Source organism: Callorhinchus milii, unplaced genomic scaffold (genome assembly GCF_018977255.1).
Source record: "Callorhinchus milii isolate IMCB2004 unplaced genomic scaffold, IMCB_Cmil_1.0 Scaffold25, whole genome shotgun sequence".
Taxonomy (NCBI): Eukaryota; Metazoa; Chordata; class Chondrichthyes; order Chimaeriformes; family Callorhinchidae; genus Callorhinchus; species Callorhinchus milii.
The window spans coordinates 7,920,161-7,942,977 of NW_024704766.1; the positions used below are offsets into that span (position 1 = coordinate 7,920,161).

General features: G+C 41.7%; 1 protein-coding gene across 3 annotated transcripts; it reads right to left on the reverse strand.

Moving 5' to 3' along the window:
• Positions 1–775: 775 nt before the first annotated feature.
• Positions 776–18,671, reverse strand: ddx6 (DEAD (Asp-Glu-Ala-Asp) box helicase 6). Of its 3 annotated transcripts, none has more exons than XM_007911192.2 (15): positions 18,533–18,671; positions 12,439–12,934; positions 11,690–11,753; positions 10,864–10,968; positions 10,513–10,642; positions 9,488–9,634; positions 9,036–9,130; positions 8,624–8,746; positions 8,257–8,292; positions 8,016–8,144; positions 7,759–7,875; positions 7,095–7,158; positions 6,549–6,650; positions 6,218–6,410; positions 776–5,866 (listed from the first exon to the last, which is right to left on the reverse strand). In XM_007911192.2, exons 2-14 carry the CDS (start codon positions 12,645–12,647, stop codon positions 6,235–6,237), a joined length of 1,497 nt encoding a protein of 498 aa, XP_007909383.1. In that variant the 5' UTR covers positions 12,648–12,934; positions 18,533–18,671; the 3' UTR covers positions 776–5,866; positions 6,218–6,234. The 3 variants fall into 3 exon arrangements, with proteins under 3 accessions (XP_007909383.1, XP_042199813.1, XP_007909384.1); XM_042343879.1 differs by lacking the exon at positions 18,533–18,671 and adding an exon at positions 17,624–17,686; XM_007911193.2 differs by lacking the exon at positions 8,257–8,292.
• Positions 18,672–22,817: the final 4,146 nt, after the last annotated feature.

The following is a 22,817-nucleotide window of genomic DNA, read 5'->3' on the forward strand; positions in this document are numbered from 1 at the left end:
CACAGTTTAAAGACCCCGGATTGTGAATTCAAATACAACAACAAGATTCCATTTATTGAGCGCCTTTCACGTCGGGAGGACGTCCCAAGGCGCTGTACAGTTGGGTCAGGACCCGAGCATTGGGGAAATGGTCAGGGTGAGGGGAGGGAAGAGAGGGAGCGAGGAGGGGGGGAAATGGTCAGGGTGAGGGGAGGGAAGGGAGGGAGCGAGGAGGGGGTAGAGAGTCGAGAGAGGAGCCGAAGGCTCGGTCAAAGAGAAAGCTCTTGAGACCGGCCTTGAAGGAGGAAAGGGAGGAAGCGGCGAAGGCACTGGGGGATGGAGTTCCAGAGCCTCGGGGCTGAGAGGCTGAAGGCCACCGATGGTAGGGCGGTTGGGGCGGGGGATGTGGAGCAGACCGGAGCCAGAGGAACGGAGGGTACGGGCAGGTAAGTAGGGGGATAGTAGGTCGGAGAGGTAGGAGGGAGGAGTTGCTGGAGTTCAACCAGCTAAACCTAGCACTAACCAGAGCACTGACCAGCTGGGATCAAGCACTCAGAATAGTGGAACCAAATACATTTATTCATCCCAATCTTTCAAGCCACTTAGTCTTTGGGCTGAACCAATGTTCTCTGACTGTACCACACAGGGATTGGGTAAATGGGTCCTGAAGGTGCATCTTTACATAATCCTCGAGATCGTAGACACTTTCCTTTTCCTCCCCCAAATAACCAGCAATTACTAATTGAGCACAAGTCTAGAACACTGGTCAGAGCAAAATAAATTAAAACACAATCAATTAGATTCCAGTGAGTTTTTATTGAAATGAACAAAATGCAACTTCTGTAGCTTTCTTTAAACAATCTTCTCACAACTCATTCTGAATAGGCATCCAAATCATTTCACAACCAGACCACATAGCATCAGCCTTAAAGGAAAAAAAAATTCTGGTTTGAAAGAAGTTTAGTACACTGGAATATTCAGAGCCAATTTTTACCGATAAGGAACCAAATTTGATTTTTTTTTAAGTAGGCTTGTCTTCATATCTGTAAGCAACAACGTTTACTTTAGGGAAGCATTACCATTTAACAGTCCTATATGTTTCAGTATCCATAACTAATGTATTGGGTTTAGAATGCACTCAATTTGTTTTGAATGACAAATTAAGGATTTTTGTTCAAATTGGTAAAACGGCTTTAGTAATGGCATAGTCTTTTACTCGAACACTGAAATGGGACAAGTTTTGTCTTCGTCTTTTTGAAACTCAAGCCCAAACCCCAACCCTTTGGTAGAGATCCATATGCATTTTGCGTTATTTTGAACTTTTGAGTTTTAAACCCCCAACCCTGTCCCCCCACCCCACCCTCCCCCCAAATCAGAGGGCTACATCTGCACAATAAGTGGCGATCTCTCCCCCCACCCCCTTAATTTTTGCCTTGAGAAGTTAATGAAAAGGGGAAAATAATTAAAAAGGTCCAATTTACCAAAGTCAAAATGCCCTTTAATCCCAACAAAACACTGGATTGGACATGTTGGTCATCTTAACCATATGAAAATTTACTTTGGACAGTGGCAGAGCACACATCCATTTTGAACTCATGTGGACAAAAAATTTCAGTGTAGATGCAGCCCTCTGAACAGCAGACCCTCCCACCCATCCCCAAAAACAAACCCCAAAAAAACTTAGAATGAGATGATTAGGTCACTGAGCGTGCAACCATTGGCTGAGGATGATTCAAGCCAGCAAGGTCTTACCTATTGCACGAAACAAAATTTGGCGGAGAACTAACTAGGGAAAGATGCTCATCTCATTCTGTACTTTAAAAATAATTGTTTTCCCTCCCCCCCTCCCTATTGTATTCAAAGAAGCCAGTCACCTGTTGTGGAACGCACTGTGAATGATTACAGAACAACCCTTTTGTAGGAAAAGCCCTACAGTAAAAAGTAGTTCCTCAGTAACAGAGTTAGGTCAGTTGCTCTTCACTAAGGATCTGTCTTTTTTAGAACTGTACATTGACAGAGTTCTTACAGCAGGTTGATGTAGGTATCTGCTGTTACCTACCTACATCAGTGGCTTTTATAAATTAGAAAACCACTGTTGAGACAATGTGGGCACACATTTTGCCTCAACACTGGTAACTGAAAGCATCTTTCCCTATCCAAAACAATTTGCATACTCCGGCATTGTCTTACCCTCACCAGATAGCTGCCAACATGGGAAGCCACTGGGAGACAGTCTAGTTAAGTGCCAACCCTTACACAGGCGAGGCTAAGCATTAATACTACATATTTTCAAATGTATCTGTGCTTCGACAGAGATCGTTACCCATGGCACTAGGCTTGCTTGTCAATGATGGCAGTGTGTACTTTCAAAGTCCAACACAAGCTTTGTGTCTGATGTGCACACTGCCCTCGGTTCTATGTACAAGACGAGAAGTGACTCTGCTTGGAACGATCCCTTCATCGGTATCCAGAGATGAAGAAAGCTGCAGTACACGAGCAATATGCTACGTTTGGTCAATTCCTTCCCTCCCTCCCCCCTCCCCAAATAGCTGCTATTAAGTGAAGTACCTGCAGAACTGAAGGTGTTTATGCAGCTGGCACACATGCTCACGTCTGTCCATCAACACAGCTTTCTGCTACTGACACTTATATTACAGCACTTTAAATCTTGTAAACCCTATAATCTTTGCACATTAGACAAAATGGAAATCTATCACAGAGGCACCTGCAACACACCCAGAACTCTACTCCCAAAAAGTGCAAGTTTAAATGACTATAAATCCTGATTAAAAACAAATATTGGCAAAACATTGCACAAAATGCTCATTGCACACTTTGTAAGTACAAGAGGTTTCAAACACCTTGAATATCGGATTCCATTGCACTCTACCTGAAGTATTCATACTCTTTACTCAAACCCATCCCTAAATACTCGAGAAAAAACGATGTGCACTTCAAAATGGGAAGGAATTTGAGGGGTGGAAGAATCCAACGGGTCGATGGTCCAGACCCCACATTAACAAAACCAAGGATAGGTATTTTAGTAGACTGAACAAATCGCGAATCCAACACTCCAAAAACCCAACTCCAAAACTTGTGGACTCTTAGGTGTTAACCACTACTAAATAAAAGCTATAGGGAGACTCAAGCTTTCAGCACTATAGCTTTATCAACTGTCCAGATTACAGGGTGTGCTCCTCTGTCCCTATAAACGGGTAAGGGAGTGGAAATTTCCTTTAATGGCAAATTATTCTCTTAAAAATGGATTCTTCCAGCCACGATTTTGCACTTGGATCATAACCAGGTCCAGCTTATGACTACAGTTGGAGTTGGTTTAAGTACAGGTGCCTCTGAGACAGCAGTTGCTGGGGCCGAAGGATATTAGCAATCAAGTTTTCTGTCCCATCCCTTCTCACTGCCTGTACATCAGGCCAATCTACCAGCACACTGTGAGGGGCACAGCTGCAAGCAACGGCACCTACAGCTGATTATTGAATAGCTGTAGAAAAGAAAATGGGTTTTACTACAATTCCTAATACAGAAGTTGACCATTAAGAAACAAAAAAGGACCCTAACAAAGGATGGAATAGAAACCATGTTTAGGTAGATATGCTAAAAGTAAAGCTGTAACAAATGCACATCTTATCAATGACTGCCGAGAAAGGATTTCTGTTCACTAGACATACCATTAGCAATGCTTAAAAGGGTTCATAAGCAGATATGATGGTATCAGTCTATTCTGAAATTATAGTGACACTATGGTGTATGTGATCATGGAACTGGTTAAGCATGTGTGTGGTATAAGGAGTTAAAATATTTTAAAATAACAAAAGTACAATAAATGACTCAAAAGGCTGCTCCAATTTTACTCAGTCTACTTTTAACACGAATGAAGAGGGTCAAAGTGGCACTGATTTACTACAGCGATGTTAGCCTGTAGGTACGTGGACAGTAAGAACCGTGGCACCCTGCAACAAGGGCTGCAGCTCTTGCTCAATGGATACTGACGTTATCAGTTTAGCTGGAATAGACATGCCAAATTAGATTCAGTTAAGAGATTTACAAATAGAGCCAACTTTTTAAAGTTCTTTAAAGTTATATTTTGGGCAAAAATCATAGTTACCTCAGTCTTAATAGTTGAGCTTTGATTCAGGAGGTGACGTGGAGAGGATTGAATTTAAAAGTGCTCAGGTTGCCTATGTTTTTTTTCCACAAGGTCGAGATAGCCTAATCGAAAGAATTAAGTGTAGCTAAGTTGCCTTTAAATGCAGTGTAGATCACCAAGTGCAGTAATCACAATGAAGATCAGGTGAAGGGATTAAAAGGTCGAAGGAAGAGAAATGAGTGGCAGCCATGGTTGAATGCAGCTGCCATTGTTTAACGGGTCACTGCATTTGAACAGATTTCACCATTTACCATTGTCGATGGGAGCAAATGATACCCAGCTGCTGTTCTTACAAAATCCATCAGTTCATTTGGGATATTTCACCTACTTCACATGAAGTAAGCACTATGAAGCCAATGAAGTGTTCCAAGGCTCAACCATTTCTCTTGGGGGGGGGGGGTCAGGGGGGTGAAAGAATCCTTTGTTAATTGTGGTATTTTAACACCAAACACCTGGCAGTGTTATGGGGACCATTGTATCCTAACCCTTTGATGCAGGAATGTATAAAGTTGCCATTTATATAACAGCTGTCATTTTAAGGTTGCTATCAGCTATAGGATTGCTTCACACTATAACACAGTTGGTTTTAGGTTGCTGATGTTGCATGCAACAGTGCCCCTCACAGCTTTAGCTATACAGCAACATCCTACCCATCCCCTCCCAGCCCAAGTAACCATTTTTTTTTTATCAAAGGTAACAAGATGATAGAAAAAAACTATTTACATGTTTACAGGTGTATACACATCAAAAATTCCGTGGGACACACTTCACCTCGCTCACAGAAGGAAAATGGACGCCCATTTTAGAAGTTCCCCAGAGTCTGAGTGTAGGTGCTGCAGAACAGTCTACATTCGAGTCTAAGAGGCGTTTCTTAGTGTTCTGCTAGGGTCGTGCTGGGAATTTTCTTAACGACCACCACGAAGAGGAGAGAAAAAAAGTTTAAAATAAAATGCAAGCTTTCCTTCTGGAACGCAAATGCTGCAAAAAAAAAAAAAAATTTTTTTAAACCCAGTCATATCTAACATATATACAACATCAAGAGTACATTTCATCCGGACTTCTCCTTCAACTTCTCCAAGAAAAATAGCCGCTTTCAAAAATTAAAAATATCTAAAAACGGTTGAAGATTCTTCCCCTTTTCCATATACCATTTTACTCTTCCCAATGGAAACCAATGACAAATGAATTTACATAACTCTTCCCCCCTCCAAAATAATGTGGCTATAATCTAGGGGCGGTATTCATATGGTCCTGCATCACTGTAAGGCACTTTATACGAATACCATAAAAAACTTGGTAGATCCAAGATTGATGAGTTTGCTGGAGAAGTTGAGAAATCATCAGATGAATATGCTGGTCAGTGGCTGGTCAGCAAAAAAGCAAAAGGAGAAAAGGGAGGGGAGGGAAGAGAAAAGAAGGAGTTAACAAAGTGTGCTGTCCACTGTTTAGTCCAGCTCTTCAGTGCTGCTTAGTCTAGATCCCCGTGCCAGTTAGTGCAATAGATGTCCACTCCCTGCACACAGTGCAAACCATTGAGCTCAGGAAGAAATGGTCCTTCACAAAAGTCAGGGAACTACACTTTGTGTCATCAAATAAGGGGGGAAAAAAATATGAAGTTTGGTACTGTCTTAGATGAAAAGAGAAGGGTATCCCCAAGAAGTGATGTGTTCCAGAACAGACAAAAAAAAACTTCAGTTTCTGTATTCGGTGATCGGTCGGTGCCTGTGGGGGAGTGAAAGAGAATATTAGTTGCACCGAGGACAAGAGAAGACAAATCAATGTCCCAACATTTACAGCTAATGATTAAAATTAAACCTATCAACCTTGCAAAGGGAATCCATTTCACTATACCCACCAGTTGGTGGCTGCAAAGATGTGAGAATCTTAGTGGCATTGATGTTTTGCATCAGGGAACCCCTTGAAACATTGACCATACCACCTCAACCATTCCCCACAGGCCCTATTCTCTCTCCACAAGCTAAACCCCAAAGTTTACTATTATAGTTCTATCAACTCCAAGTCATGGATGCAATAAATTTACATCCACTTATAAACATTTGAATGAAAACTCACCAAATTTGTTTGCAGTACTACTGTTTGTCCTCACCATCCGGCTCACTGTGGTATTCTGCAACATACAGGCTCTTGTCAATACTGCCAGGGATTGGTTTGATCTCCGTTCCTAGCTGCTCCTCTATGGCCTTCAGATTAAAGCGGTCATCATATGTGATGAGATTGATTGCCAGGCCCAGATGACCAAATCTTCCTGTGGAGAGGAAAAGTTACAAAGAACCCTTTAGACACTCAGTATAAAGTCCACAAGGTTCAGAAGTTTGAAAATTCACCAAACTACAATTGTAGTCAATGAGGAAGGTTGTGAAAAAAATCTTAGAAAGAAGCTTACCTGATCTGCCAATGCGATGTAGATAGGTCTCTGCAATCTTTGGGAAGTCAAAGTTTATTACAACATTCACAGCTTGGATATCAATACCACGAGTGAACAGATCTAAGAGAGAACAGCAGGCAGAGACTAATGTATTACATTGAAAATTGGTGAAACAAATCAACATTTCCATACATCAATACCATTCTGCTGGAAAATCCATCTATATATACTTTCTTTCTCCAGGAGGGTGTCTAGGTTTTTCAGAACACAATATTCTATGGCCCTTTCATATGCATTTCCCAGAAAGATATGCCTGGCTAACCACTGAAGAGTATAATCATCATACATGTTGCAAACTCCCAGCAAGAGTCTTTCCCTTCAGTTTCTGGAAACTGGTCACTCTTGATTGCTCTTGTAAATTAAACATAAAGAGGCTGATTTGATGTACTTCCCAAACAACTCACTCTACTAGTTTTTAACAACATTCAAAATACCAAGAACCAACAGTGTATATTCAGCTGGCATTGAGTGAAATGAAAACATGGGAATAATGCAAGTACCTACCAGTGCAAACTAAATTGCGACACATTCCATTTCTAAAATCATGGAACACACGGTTGCGATGTTCCTGTCAAAATAAAACAAAAAGTTAAATTTTAGTAGCAAATTCTCGACTTCTATATCCCTGAATAAGGAGCTACTGTACAGTTCACTTCACCAGGTGCCACAGCAAGTTTTGTTTAAGTGCATCAAAACAATCTCAAGCTGAAAGACCCTGAGAAAGTCATGAAACAAGTGATTCGGGATGAGCTTCATTGGCCTAAATGAGGTTTCAAGCTACATTTTGGACATTCTTAAAAGGTTAAAATAAATAATAATCCTTGCATTTGATACAGCGTCTTATATGTTGTGGGCGAAATGCGTCAGCCAATTGCACAAAGCAGCGTCCCATAAACAGTCTTGGATTGAGTGACCATATTATTATTATATTAAATAAAAGCCACTTTAAAATGAATATTTGAGCCTCACACCCCTATGAATGTGTATTTGTAAATTTTCACGAATGACCGTGTGTGCGCACACTTGTGTGTGTGTGCGTGTGGGGGGGGGGGGGGGGGGGGGAGAGAGAGAGAGAAATAACCGTTACTTTTACCTCAAGACTGGGCTTTTGGAGAACACTCCTTCTGACCACAAGTACCCAAGTCTGCATTTTTTTAATATAACTCACCTGCCTCATTTTAGCATGAATGTAGAAACAGGAGTAACCCAGCTGGGATATCTTCTTGGCAAGCAATTCCACTCGCTGGGAGGAATTGCAGAATATAATCGACTGGTTAATCTGGAGCTAAAAATACATGTATATCAATCATTAGAAAATTCAGGATGTACATTTTCCTCATCTTTAAAAACAAGCAGTTACCATATTTAAGAGATTAGCAACCACTAGTTACTTCTGTAACAAACTAGGCTGAATATTGCTCTTACCCTAGAGAAGAGCGTGTTGAGGCAGTGGACTTTCTGCCGTTCTGTCACATAGGCATAGTACTGGGTTACTCCTTTCAGTGTCAGCTCCTCCATCAGGTTAATCTCGTACGGTTTCTGCAAATGTGAATTCTGAAAGAAAGGATCACAGTATAAAAACTTTAATTCAGATCCTGAAAACAATTTTTAAAATTATTTAACCTGAAATTAGATTAGAGTCATTTAAATTTAATAAATGACTCACATTTGGCACTCTCTCAGCTAAGCAGTCTTGCATCATCTACAACACAGTGGTCAGTATATTGTCAAAAGCATTTAAAGATATTCTTTCCCAAACACAGAATTCAGTTACAAGAAGCATATTGCACTGAATTGCCCATTGATTTTGGATTAGGTGATTACAAGGACAGGTGTAGCTATTTGGTTTAGAACTTTCCTCAGTATGTACACGCAAAGTTAATCAGGAATCCCCATTTAACCCAATCACATAAGGAATTGAAAGATATTGTACTCTCTATAGCTTTTAAATTACGCAGTTTGATAGACATTTGTAGCTGAATCCCACCTCCCAGATAAATTTACAAATAAATTTTCCAACATCCATTTCTTACCATGAATTTCTGTACACTGAGTGGGAAAGTGGCAGAGTAAAGCAGGATCTGCCGGTTTCTTGGTAATGTAGAGATTATATCTTCCATCATCTGCACAAAGTCCTGTGAAAGCAGTTTATCTGCCTATAGGAAGGAACATTCAGGAAAACAACAGTGCTCAGTTAAACATTCGGCACTACAAAATTGATTTGCTCAGCATCAATTGGTCATTCACAGCAAAGTGTTTATTAAAAAAAGTTACAATGCATTAAAAAACAATGTATTAATCCAGAACAATTCCTAAATAGCCACATTAGATTCACTCCTCAGTACATTTTGAATCAGACGTACAGAAAAGGCCCCAGTGGCGTTGGGAGCACCAGTGCTTTTAAATAAGGCGTTCAACTGATTACAAGCTAATTGCTCATCCTACCTCATCTAAAACAATCATCTGTATGTTGTCAACTTTCGCCAGGCCTTTCTTGATCAAATCCAAGATTCTTCCAGGTGTTGCAATGATCACATGGACTGTATTAAACCAAAGAATGTTATCAGAATACAGATCTCTTACGCCTTTAGAACCATTTTCAATCGTCAGCAATCTCTGGGAGCTTCAGCAGGTGGGTTTGACTATGAGTTCAGTTTTCAATATTCATTGGATATTGAAGAATGAATATTGAAATCAGACGTACAGATAAATCCCCAGCACTTCGGAATGCAAACTGTTGAGTTACATTCTGTTGGTCTGTTCAGAAGGACAATCAGTCTATATTCTGAAGCGATCAAGATATTACTAATTGGTGTCTAAACATTATTAACACTGTTTTTGAGTCCCATGTTCTAGTATCATCTTAAGCTAATTATGACACGGGTTTACATGCTCACCTGTTTCATCAAGCCTCATGATGTCATCTCGGAGATTGGTTCCTCCTGTGGTAGCCATGACTTTCACTCCTCCCATGTGCTTGCTGACCTGGATACAGATCTGACTGACCTGCAGTGCCAGCTCTCGGGTCGGCACGATCACCATAGCTAAAAACAAACATAGTTACAGGCACATAAGAACAGGAGGAGGCCATTCAGCTCCATGGGCCTGTTCCACCATTCTAATAGATCATGGCTGATCTGTGCCTCAACTCCAATTACCCGCCTTTGCCCCATATCACTTGATCCCCTGATCCAACAAACATCTATTCACCTTAGTCTTGAAAATGTGAATGGATCCAGCATCCACAGCTTTTTATATAAGAACACAGTAATTGTAAAGCTGGGGATTTATTCACTGAAGCACCTAACCAACTGTAAGCTGTTCTTTCCCTCAAAGAAGACCCAATGTCAAACAGCAGGCCTATTGTAATTTACCAACTGTAAGATAATCACTGAAGTTTGTAAGGACAGTTACTTTGCTCCTACCTCTCCGACCTACTATCCCCCTACCTACCTGCCGGTACCCTCCGTTCCTCTGGCTCCGGTCTGCTCCACATCCCCCGCCCCAACCGCCCTACCATCGGTGGCCTCTCAGCCCCTGGGCTCTGGAACTCTATCCCCCAGTGCCTTCGCCTTGCCTCCTCCCTTTCCTCCTTCAAGGCCGGTCTCAAGACCTTTCTCTTTGACCGTGCCTTCAGCTCCCTTCTCGACTCTCTACCCCCTCCTCGCTCCCTCCCTTCCCTCCCTTCACCCTGACCATTTCCCCACTGCTCGGGTCCTGACCCAACTGTACAGCGCCTTGGGACGTCCTCCCGACGTGAAAGGCGCTCTATAAATGGAATCTTGTTGTTGTGTTATTAGTGAATTTGATATTTGGTCACCTTGTTTCAAATTTAAAAAAGTGGCCTAAATAGTGAGCTGTTCGAAATCTTTAAATCTGAGCTGTCAGTAAAACTTGAGGGGAAGAATTTATACCAACTAACCTTGAATACAGTCTCTCTTCAGGTCCAGCCGTTCAAGTAATGGAATGAGGTAGGCTCCACTTTTACCTGTTCCGTTTTTGGCTCTGGCCAATATGTCTCTGCCAGACAATGCAATAGGAATACTCTCCTCCTAACAAACAAAGGCAATGCATTTCAGAGAATAGCACAGCATCAATCTGGCATTAGTAATACCCAATGCCAAACTGAAGGACCAGAACAGATCGGTGGAGAGATCAACAAATAAGCATTTAGACTGTTACTCTAGATTAAGCACAAACACAGTTTCTACTTTCTCAATCAAACTCTTCCAACAACCCATCCAGAACACTGCTTCAGTTAGAGCATACACACCTGGATTGGAGACGGTTTTTCCCAGCCCATTTCAAAAATGCCCATTAGCAGCTCACGCTTCAAACAGTAATCTTCAAATTCATTTCCTTTTGTGGCGGTTACATCCTAAACAATGACAAAACAGTGTACAATGTAGCATACAGATTTGTGCAATTCTGCTGTATGTTAATACAAACATTTGTTACCACGTTACACTAGGCATGCAGCACCCCGAGCCCACTTACAATTTTCCCACAGGATGTCAAAAAAACATTTTTTATTAACGGAGATAAAGGGGAAGCCCAACCAAGGTAGTAGTGACACGCCCAAAGGCAGAGTCAAACAACTAGTTGGTGTTGATATCTGCAGAAGTTCAAACGCTTTTCTTATAATCATGAATTGGCTTGTCATTGGAGCGGTGGTGTGTGTAAAGTTTAAAACCATCTTTCCAAAAATATAAGGCAATATCTCCCACACCAGTATGGGGGCTCCACATTAGCATTCAGGGTAGTCTGTTATGCATCTCACCTATGTAGCCACCTCAAGATATCCTGATTTAGATATTAGAATAACATTCCCAAGTGCATACGGAGAACAGAATGCTAAGCATTTATGGGGAGGAGGGGAAAGTTTAAGAAGTTTACAAGACTGTAGGCATTGTTTTCATTTTTTGTAATGATATTGGGTGGAAAGGAAGATGTGCTTCTCCCACAAGCAATTATTTTCATTACAGATAAACAAGACTGATAAATACCATTGTCTTTCAAGAAAGGAATTACTGAATTTCTATTCCTCACAGTTTGGAATGATATTTTGTAGCAGAAGCAAATTTTGTTGAAACTCTTACCGAAGTTTTCATCCTCCTGTCTTTTGGAGGTAATTTTAAGCTTTTCTTCCAGTCATCACCTGGTCTACAGGGAATTAAAATATACAGAAGAGATTAAATCTCCAACATTACAGTGATAGCTTGTGTCTAAGGCAAAAGGCACCTTGCACACACAAAATACAAGCCAAGTCCATTCTACATAACAGAAATTCATGCAGTCCTGCAACGTTCAAATGAACTCACCATCCTGAATTTGAAATCAATCTTTTTCAAAATGAAGCCTTGCACTTTAGAGGTACCAAGGGTATAGAATATCTACACCATACATAGACCAGCAAACACCCACCATTGTGCCCCACTTAAAACAACTTCACATTTTTAGTACAAAAAAATACATTTTACCCAACTAGCTTCAGAGCATCACATTCACAATGTCCACGGTGATTAACGAAAGGAAAATAGGGTTGGGGAAAGGACATTCAACTATAAAGAAAGATTTCCGGTTGCCATTTCTATCCTCACATCAAGGTCTTCCAAGAGTCAAATACTATAAGTGTTACAAGTTGGGACATAAGTGAAGGTCTTAATTCAGCGGAAAATGGGACCAAGTCAGGAACTGAGGTTCAGTTGAGGCACACTGAAAATAGTCATGGCACTGCAGCTGACTTAGTAAAAAAAAAATTTTTTTAAATGAAAGCAGCAAAACTAGTTTACACAACGCAACAGCTAAGGATTTTTTTAAGTATTCTTGTACTGTAAAAGCGACTTACTTGATGGTGGTGCTGGTTGTGTGCGCTTGCTGCTGAGTGCCATTCAGTGTGCTGGCATGTTTTAGCTGCTGGAGCTGTTGGTTGGTCTGTGTAGTTTGCTGTGGTGGCATTCCTCCTGGTCCAGTGCTGGGCTTCAATGGACCTCTCAACTGCCCATTCTGAGTAGACAAACCCATAATAATGGGATTCTCCGTCCTGGCTGTGGTCATTCTGTGTATTTTTATATATATATCTATATAATATATATATATGTGGTTTCAGTTTACAGCCCAATGTTCATACAGAAACTGTAATAGTCTAAACCTCTTCAAATGAAGAGATAATAAGTCTGCTCAATATATACGAGTCCTCTGTTGCAATCAAGGCAAGTACTCGTACGAGTCTTTTAAAAAGTCAAGCGGTCGCTTGCACTGATGCTTAGACAATTTTTTTCATATAAATCCTCCTTTTCATAAAGATCTTGTGCGTATTCAATTCAACCTGTATTCAATTCAACCTGTAATTGCAATAAAAATAAATTAACAAAAACACACGCACATTTAAAAAAATAATATGGTAATTCAATCCACAACTGTTTGTGGGACGCTGCTGTGTGAAATTGGCTGCTGCGTTTTGCCCACAAGATATACAGTCAATTCACTTTACATTGTATTCTGTGAAGCGGTTTGAGACATCTCGAAGACGTGATAAGGCGCTATATCAAATGCAAGGATTATTATTATTTAAATGCACGTTAGCAGGTACGTCTAACAACACTTGAAATGGTTTGACATTACCTCTCCATTACCACAGGATTCATCTTGGACATTAATACAGCATAATACCCAACAGGAACCTTTGTTTTTAAATATTGAGCTTTAATAATAACACATTTGAGTATAGAAAAAAATGCTAACTCTTTAAGATTGTACCCTGTGAAATGAGAGACTGTTACTTTGTTTCCCCACTGCAGAATAGATTACCATAATGTCAGACAGCAAGGGCATTCTATAAATAGTCAAGAAGCAATTTTAAAACTGACTAGGACAATTCTTACAAATTAATTTTGAAAAGGAAATTTTACTTTGACATGAACTTAAAATCATTCCTCCAGAACTGCGCACGATGCAAAAACATTTTAAAAAATTAACACACACACAACAACAACAACAAGATTCCATTTATAAAGCGCCTTTCACGTCAGGAGGACGTCCCAAGGCGCTGCACAGTTGGGTCATGACCTGAGCAGGGGGGAAATGGTCAGGGTGAGGGGAGGGAAGGGAGTCGAGAGGGGAGCTGAAGGCTCGGTCAAAGAGAAAGGTTTTGAAGGAGGAAAGGGAGGAAGCGGCGAAGGCACTGGGGGATAGAGTTCCAGAGCCTCGGGGCTGAAGGCCCAACCACCGATGGTCGGGCGGTTGGGGCGGGGGACGTGGAGCAGACCGGAGCCGGAGGAATGGAGGGTACGGGCAGGTAGGTAGGGGGATAGTAGGTTGGAGAGGTAGGAGGGAGCGAGGCCGGGAATGGCCTTGTAGGTGAGGATGAGGATCTTGAAATCAATCCTCTGGGGGATGGGGAGCCAGTGGAGGCGAGCGAGGGCGAGGGTGGGAGTGATGTGGTCCTGAAGCCTGGTGCGGGACAGTACACGAGCTGCAGAGTTCTGAATGACCTCTCAACCTCATCCTGCTCTCTCTCAGAGAGCAGACTTGTGTTTCTTTACGACCTAATCTAACTTCACAACAGCAGAGGGACAGAAAAGACTCACTTTTATTATGAAAATCTCTATCAAGATTTTGATCTTACATGGATTACTCACCAACTTTTTGCTTTGAAAATTCATTCAGAACCTGTACCAAACCAACCAACGTACTCATGCTGCCAACACAGCAAAGTAACAAACACAACATTAACAGAAACAAAATTAAGAGCACGCTGATCAACTGCTCTCATACATTGTTTGTCATATCCTAAGCGTTCTAAATATACCCAATCCTTAAAGGCTACATCACACAAGGTTGTCCCTATACTCACTGTACAATGAAGGAGCAGATATTAAACAATATGATTTCTAACTGATTAAGTGAACATTTTGGCTTGCTGGAGCTCCATTTAAATAATTACTGAAATTAAGCACAAATATGATGAACAATTAATTTGATATCCAAGTTGATAGGCCAATACTACTTTTTCAACTGACCATAATCTGAGTTACTTATAAAACTGACAAAGATGATCAAAAACTCTCCAAATCATATTTCAATCTTAAAACAGATTAAATATTTTCCAAGACCTCTCTGAGGTAGTATTTACATGCCTATTTAAATACTGTAAATCATACAGAGCATAAGACTAAGAATATAACAATGCAGATCTCTGAACTCTTCAAGGTTAAGCATTGACCATCAAAATGCTGCAGCTGCCAATACAAATGGTAGCCAGAGTGGTAAACAAGGTCATAGCTGGGAAGATACAAGATCAGGCTGGGAGATGCAATCAGCATTGAGAAATAAAGCAAGGAGTTGAGAATACGGCTGATGGAAAGAAATCTTTGAAGTCTCCATTATTTCCACTTATTTTTTTTAAAAAATGGTTCACATTATTACAGCCCTTTCAAGGGTTACAAACTGGCACAAGAAACAAGCTCAGTAATGGAGCTCAAACCCTCAGACGATGGACTTCTGATAAGCACAGAAGTTGAAAATTAAACCCCTGGAACCATCAAGTGATTTGCTCCTTGCACACAGTTATTTAGGCTTTTTATAACTACTAGCAACAAGAAACTTTCTGCAAATGGGAGTACTATGCAGAGCAAGAGTTGGCAATGGAACACATTTCTCAACACACTGGACACACTCTAGCTGTTTGCATGCCATTCGGGAGGAACCATCTCATTATTAGAGATGATTTGCATACACCTTGAGGTCAAGTTGCAACTGCTTCCCACAACTAGAACACAAAGATCCTCCACACAATCCAAATGTACTTCTGTAGCATAAGGAATCTATAGTACAAACTTTGCTGGACAGATAGTTTTAAGGTTGTCTTAATCCACAACACACTGCAAGGGAGTCCTAACATAGGAATGAAAGCTCCCCTTCTGTTAGCACTTCTCAAGATGATGTATCATGCTGGATTATACTGACAGCCCCTCATACTTTGCCCAAACAGGAACATGGATGAGCCCAAATGAGGGATATTTGCCGTCTATTTGACAGTTAATAGCAACCCGTAGTCCACGGGGCTATTAATTGTCATAATTGACTATTCAATCAAGAAAATATTCAACCAACAAATTTATTGATTTACAATCATCAAAACCAAAAAGGAATTCTATTGCACCCAACGCCCACAAACTCAGAATATCTCTAGGGTCTTTACCACAATTTATATAGCACCTTTCACATAGGGCAATGTTTCAGAGCACTTTACAGAGGCTCGGTTGGACCAAAGCAAGCATTAAGATACTCCCATTATCTTCCCTCATTCAGGGATCAAATATCTAATATCGAACTTGGATCTGGGACCTCAATGGTCGACATGTTCACTACCACACAATGTGTGGTAGTGTTTATCCATTAAGCAAGTGGGGACCTCAGTAGGTAATTTTAATTTTACGAGTGCTCTAATGAGCATGAAACCCACTAACATTTTCCATTAGCTCAAATGATTAGCGTGTCTCCTCAATCCAGAGGTAACCAATCAAAATCCTAAAATAAAAACTGGAGAGTATGTCTAAAGAGAGATAAATTCTTGCATTTGGTAAAAGCACCCAAAAGGTCTTGATATCACAGAAAAACATCAAGTGCAGCAACTATATATCTATGGACAGATCTCAAACTCCCAAAGCACAATACAAAGGTTGACACTACAACATAGAGCACTCCATTCCACCTAAACCAAAAGCCATGGTATACTGACAGCTTGCTTGGATGAAACGGTTATGTTTCAAATATACAAAATGAGTGAGTGAAAATTGCATTTTCTAGTAGATAAATGGGATGACTACCTACTTAGTTTTGACATGCAAGCAACATTAGCAGTTCAAGTCACCTGACAGTGACTTTTATACTGCTTTAAAAGCAGTAGCACCCGTATGCAGATCCAGTTAATGGTCAAATAGCAAAACCAATTCTATTAGCAGCCTGCCAAAATACACCACAGCTTTCAATCCTGACAGCTGTTCGGTGACATGTCTGTGCCACTATCTGAAGGCAACACTGGGCCCAAAGCATAACTGCCAATATTCACTAACCAAGCTTACACACAAAATACTTGAGACAAAAAACTGTAATAACATCTACATGAAACACCTCAAAGCACTTCACAGGTCACAAGTGTAGGAACTGCTCTAAAAGGCAAACATATTTGTTATGCGGTATCGGCACCAACAGTCTGGAGGACATTGTCCAATCAATTTGGAGAATTGTTGGCTAGTACCTACCAGGAGTAACACCATTCCTTGTCCAGTATTGTCACAGAATCTTTAACATCCCCCAGACAAGACATACGGGGACCTCAGTTTAACACTATCCAAAAGACAGAACATCCAACCTAGAACTGCTCAAAGTGCAGACTGGACTGTGAGCTCAAAAAGTGGGGCTCAAACTCACAGTAAAGGAAGGCAGGGTCAATAATAATAATAATAATAATAATCCTTGCATTTGATATAGCGCTTTTCACGTCGGGAGGACGTCCCAAAGCGCTTCACAGAACACACTGTAAAGTGAATTGACTGTATATTTGTGGGCGAACACAAATATCTGATCAATTTTTGGAGTCTGAATTTTACAACTTGTAATTTTTAAAAAAATTTATGGTCATACCACTTTATATAACAAACTGCATGAGCAATAAATATACCTGATTCTCTAGTTCAGAGAACAATGTACATTAAAACAATATTATAATTAAAACAGCAAATTATTTACAGTTGGAAGCAAATCTAGTCAATTAAACACAAGTTACTTAAGTTATATACTTAACATTTTTTATCTAAAAGATGCAAAAAGCTCAATCATGCTAATTTTATTGCAACCATCTCTGGTTTCCCAATTGCTCCCACCCGCCACCCACTCCCCAACCCCCCAAAAAGTCAACATTTTGTTAAAAAAATAAGACACTTATGTAATCTAAATTTCTTCACTGCCAAAGTGCGCTGAGCCCAGAAGGTACATTGAGAACACCTAAAATAAACCACAGGCCCACTTACACGTCTGCTACATTAGAGTGAAATAAAGCTCAGGGTAGGTATTAAAGGGAAAGTTCGTTTTAAATAAACAGCTTCAATAATAATAATAGCTTCAAAGGATCTAAAAACCTGCTATATACGTTTTTTTAAAAAAAAACAAGCCATTTCCCCCCCAAATATACGTTCAGTTGGGGAGAGACGTAGAAGCTCCAGGCATTAGCAAAGACTGGTAAACAAGTCACTGCCCAACTCACTGAGTCAGGCAACGACTGCTGCGTTTGTTGTCACCAAATGGCCAGAGAGAGAGAGAGAGACGAGCTCGGCTCCTCATCGACCAAATCACTGAACATTCACTTCGGCTTCAAACACCTATTTCTCGTCAGTTTATGTTAGGAAAACAACGCGTAGTTTTCCTAACATAAACTGACGAGAAATAGGTGTTTGAAGCCGAAGTGAATGTTCGTGGATTTGGTCGATGAGGAGCCGAGGGTTGTAATAAAGACAATCTACACACACATTTTACAGTAATTTGGTTGAATCGTTATATTCAAAACATGCTTCGTGACCAGGTTTATTTTTTTTAAAAAACGAACGCGAACTATAAACATAAGAGCTTTAAAACACGACCACTGTATTTATACATACACGCGCACAGATATAAGTGCGTGTATGTATATATAGATATATAATATAAATCTATATATGTATATATACGCGCAAACACAATAAGATCAAATAAAGACGCCAGAGGTTTGGGGCCTTCGGTGGAAAATAAAACAACGGCCAACGGAAGGGAAGAGAGAAAATAATCAACTTCCTACGCAGCTTCTTAAATGAAAGCCCGGGCGCCTCGAGGGCGAGAAATAAACACAGATTCGGAGAGAGGGCGCTTAGGGGAGAGAAGTGGGAAGAAAAGCGACGAGAACGAACCCGCGATGGCTGCGATGCCAACCGATTCTCCTCTTTAATTCCTCTTCTTGTTTCTCTCTCGGCTCTGCCCGATCCCAATATGGCCGCTCAGACACACGACGTCACCGCCGAAAAGGCCCGAGAAATCCACTCGGTTATAAAGGGTCGCCACCGCTCCGAACACACGGGGTTACCTCAGCAAACCCCGCAAACCGACCCCTGGCTACCGGAATATACCGGCGGCGATCAAATTAATTAAGAATTAATATTTTCTTTGGATTTGAGAAAGGGGGGGAATAAAGTTGGCGCCCTGGTCACGTGACCCGCCCTGACTGCGTGTTGTCCGCTTGCCCCAAGGCCTCAGTGAAGCCTCCCCAAGGCCCCACTCCCCAAACATCTTACTGTTTAGCTATTATTACTGTTCATTCATTCTCTATTTGTTTCCCTCATTATCCTCTACGTTTTCTTTGTATTGTCTCATAATAAATAATAATCCTTGCGTTTGATACGGCGTGAGATGTCTCAAAGCACTTCACAATATACTCTATAAAGTGTAGTAACTGTATATTTTGTTAGTGAAACGTGGCAGCCAATTGCAAACAGCAGCGTCCCACAAACAGCTGTGGGTTGAGAGACCACACTTTCTTCTTGAGGAATTATTATCAGGCGTGTGGAGTAAGCAAACTTGCTCAAGGTTTCGCCCTGCCGGGAATCGAACCCAGGTCTCTCACTTGCGAGGCGAGTGTTCTAACCACTGAGCTACATAGAACTCCAGGTCTTGTGTGTCGTGGGCTGTTTTTTTTTTTGGGGGGGGAGGGTTGGATTTCACAATCTCACGCCCTGGCCTCCCTTAGGCTCCTCACTCTTGTGATAGCTCAGAATATTTGGGAGTTTTAAAGCTTTTTTTTGTGTACGTTTATATCTACCTATTCAAAGTATTTATTTAAAAAAAGTACATCAGACATTAACCACTTTTGAGCACATTATGGGGGCAACTAAATTAATTCCCAATTCTTTAAATTGAAGGTTAAATTTGCTCCCACTCTTTGGAACTCCATCCCACAGTCCCTTTGCCTCACTCCCACCCTTCAAGGTCTTTGCCTCTTTGACCACGGCTTCAGTCATCTTCTACCCCCACCATCACTGCCCTACCCCCTTCCTGATCCCAACCCCCAGCTCGGGTGCAAATCGCTGCACCTTGGGACGTCTTCTGGGCATGAAAGGCTCTGTACAAATTTGTTGTTTGTTGAAGATTGTTTTCCATTTTATTTCAATGATTAAATTCATTTCACTAGCTTCTAATAAATACTTGTATTTAAGGCAGTGTCGTATCAGATTCAAATGCACACCCCATACTCACATTATTCACATCCATGTTTGCACACTCCACCTCACTAAGCCAGTCTGGAACCTTGGGGTCTTGTCTGACCCTCAACTGTCCTCTGTATCCCACATCTGCACCATGACCTGCTCTGCCTTCCCCCACCTCTGCAACGTTGCCGGGCTCCGACACTGTCTCATGCCACAGGCCACCAAAACCCTCATGCATGCTGTCATTACATCGAGGCTCGACTATGCAAACTCACTGCTTGTCGACCTCCCCAACTCCTCCCTCCACAGGCTGCAGATCATCTGGAACTCTGCAGCCCGTGTCCTTTCCCACACCAGGCTCCGTGACCCTATCACCCCCATCCTCGCCCGACTCCACTGGCTTCCCATCACACAGAGGATACAGTTCAAGATGCTGGTCCTCACCTTCAAAACCCTCCACAGTCTCGCTCCCCTCAATCTCTCTGGCCTCCTAACCCCCTACCATCCTATTCGCTCCCTCTGCTCAGCAGGTTGCGGCCTGCTTCACGTCCCCCGCTTTGCTCGCCCCACTATTGGCGGACGGGCCTTCTGCCACTCTGCCCCCACCATCTGTAACTCCATCCCGCAATCCCTCCATCTCGCCCCCCTCGCCACCTTCAAGACCCACCTCAAGAGCCTCCTCTTCGACCGTGCTTTCGATCTCCCTGCTTCCCCCACTGCCCTCCACCCTCCCCCACCCCAACCCCTAGCTCGGGTCCGAAACTCTGTCTGTCCTGCACCTTGGGACATCCTCCCAACGTGAAAGGCACTATATACATGTAATTGTGTTGTTGTTGTTGTATTGAAGTAAAATAAATATCTTTTTAATCTGTTAACCACAAATAGGCAGGAAGGTGAAACGGCTGAGTACATATATGAAAAGGGCAAGTTTCCCTACGGAAAGAGTTTGAGAGCTCCTGGATTCTTCCCCAGTGAACAAAACCAAATCCAAAAGTCCCAAAGGATTAAGTTTCGCCCAAAATATACCGTCAATTCACTTTACAATATATTCTGTGAGGCGCTTTGAGATGTCTAGAAAACGTGAAAAGCGCTGTATCAAATGAAAGGATATTATTATGAATCATCAGACGAGATATGAGCTTCCACGTCACAAATGTCTAATGTGATTTATAATAATCCTTGCATCACCTGTTATATCACAGCATCTCAAACAAAGCGCATTATGGACATTTAAATGGACAGTACACGCTGGCATAGTGACTTAAGGTTTGGACACCCATTGATGGCATGGAGGGATTAAGGAATAAACAGGTAGAAAATAGGAGGCAAGGGCAGGAAAATAAAGCTAGAGGAGATTGCAGAGGCAGGGAGAAGTGAGATGGTGAATGGATTTGAAGATCTGGAGCACAGATGCATAGATACAGGACTTAATGGTTCACTCACTAGGTGCCTGGCCTCGTTGGTGTTATTTTGCTGCTTCCAATCACTCAACCAAACCTAATTGTAAAAGACAGATGACAGCTGCTCATTGAGAGGAGCAGATCATCATGTTTTTCCTGGCACAGTGCAACCCTGAAACAACAGGTGATTTGATTCTTGCCATAGGTGGTTTCTTAGGATCCTGATGCCCGCAGAATTATGTGGATCACCACAGTGCTCAGTCTTAACCTCCTGGGGATAGAATGTTTTTTGTTTAAACCAGGGTGACTCTAGGGGTGGCTGAGGTTGTGAGACTTGCGCTGAATTTAAATTCACTAAAAGCAGCTAAAATACCACTGGGTTAATGAATATCTTCACAAATGTTTCCTCACACAACTTCACAATGCCCATTGCCTAACAATTTTGGTGGAGGCTTGTAGCTCAGTGGTTAGAGCACTTGCCTCGCAAGCGAAAGGACCCGGGTTTGATTCCCAGGCAGAGGGCGAAACCTTGGGCAAGTTTTCTTACTCCACACAGAGCCTAATAATAATCCTCCAAAAAACAAAACAATAATAAATTGGTCATTTTCAATCTACGACTGTTTGTGGGACATTGCTGTGCGCAATTGGCTGCCGCGTTCGCCCACAAATATACAGTCAATTCACTTTACAGTCTATTCTGTGAAGCGCTTTGGGACGTCTAGAAGACGTGAAAAGCGCTATATCAAATGCAAGGATTATTATTATTATTACTCCTCTGTTCACCTAGCAGTAAGTAGGAACTCAGTTGTTGGTTGATTGGTGGATCGCTTTTCCGGTGGTAATAATCCCTTCAATAAAAAATAATATTTTGGTCACTCAATCCACGATTGTTTCTGGGACACTTAGTTGCTGCGTTTCGCCCATAAAATATACAGTCAATTAAACCTTACAATATATTCTGTTAAGTGCTTTCAGACATCTCAAAGACGTGATAATGCGCTGTATTAAATGCAAGGATTATTTTTATTATATAATCTCAGAACTTCACTAGAAGATCAAAAGGGCCAATTCTAGCCACAAACACAAAACCTAGCCTAGCCTTTCTCTCCCGGTCTATACTAACACAGCTGTCAATTCTAGCCACAGACACAAAAAAAACATTTGCAATGAATATCTTTATTCTTGGCCCTTGGCGCTCGATCCTCGTTCCCTCTAATCTCTCACACTACCATCCCATCTCCAACCTACCTTCCTTTGCCAAATTCCTGGAACAAATTGTTGCAGGTCAACCTGGGTCACCCCTCTCACTCCACTCCTTCCTCGAGCCCCTTCCTCGGCATCATCTCCTGCCCCCAGCCCCAGGGCTACATCCTTGGCCCCTTTCTTTTCCTCATCTGTATGCTCCCTCTGGGCGATGTCAACCGGACACTGGGTAAACTTTCACATGTTTGCAGATGACGCACAAATCTACTTTGCTTCCTCCAGCTGCAACACCAGGTTTGCTGATGTTCTATCAGCTTATCTGGCAGACATCAGGGCCTGCGTGAGGGCAAACTTCCTGCAGCTGAATGTCAACAAGACGGAAGCCATACTCC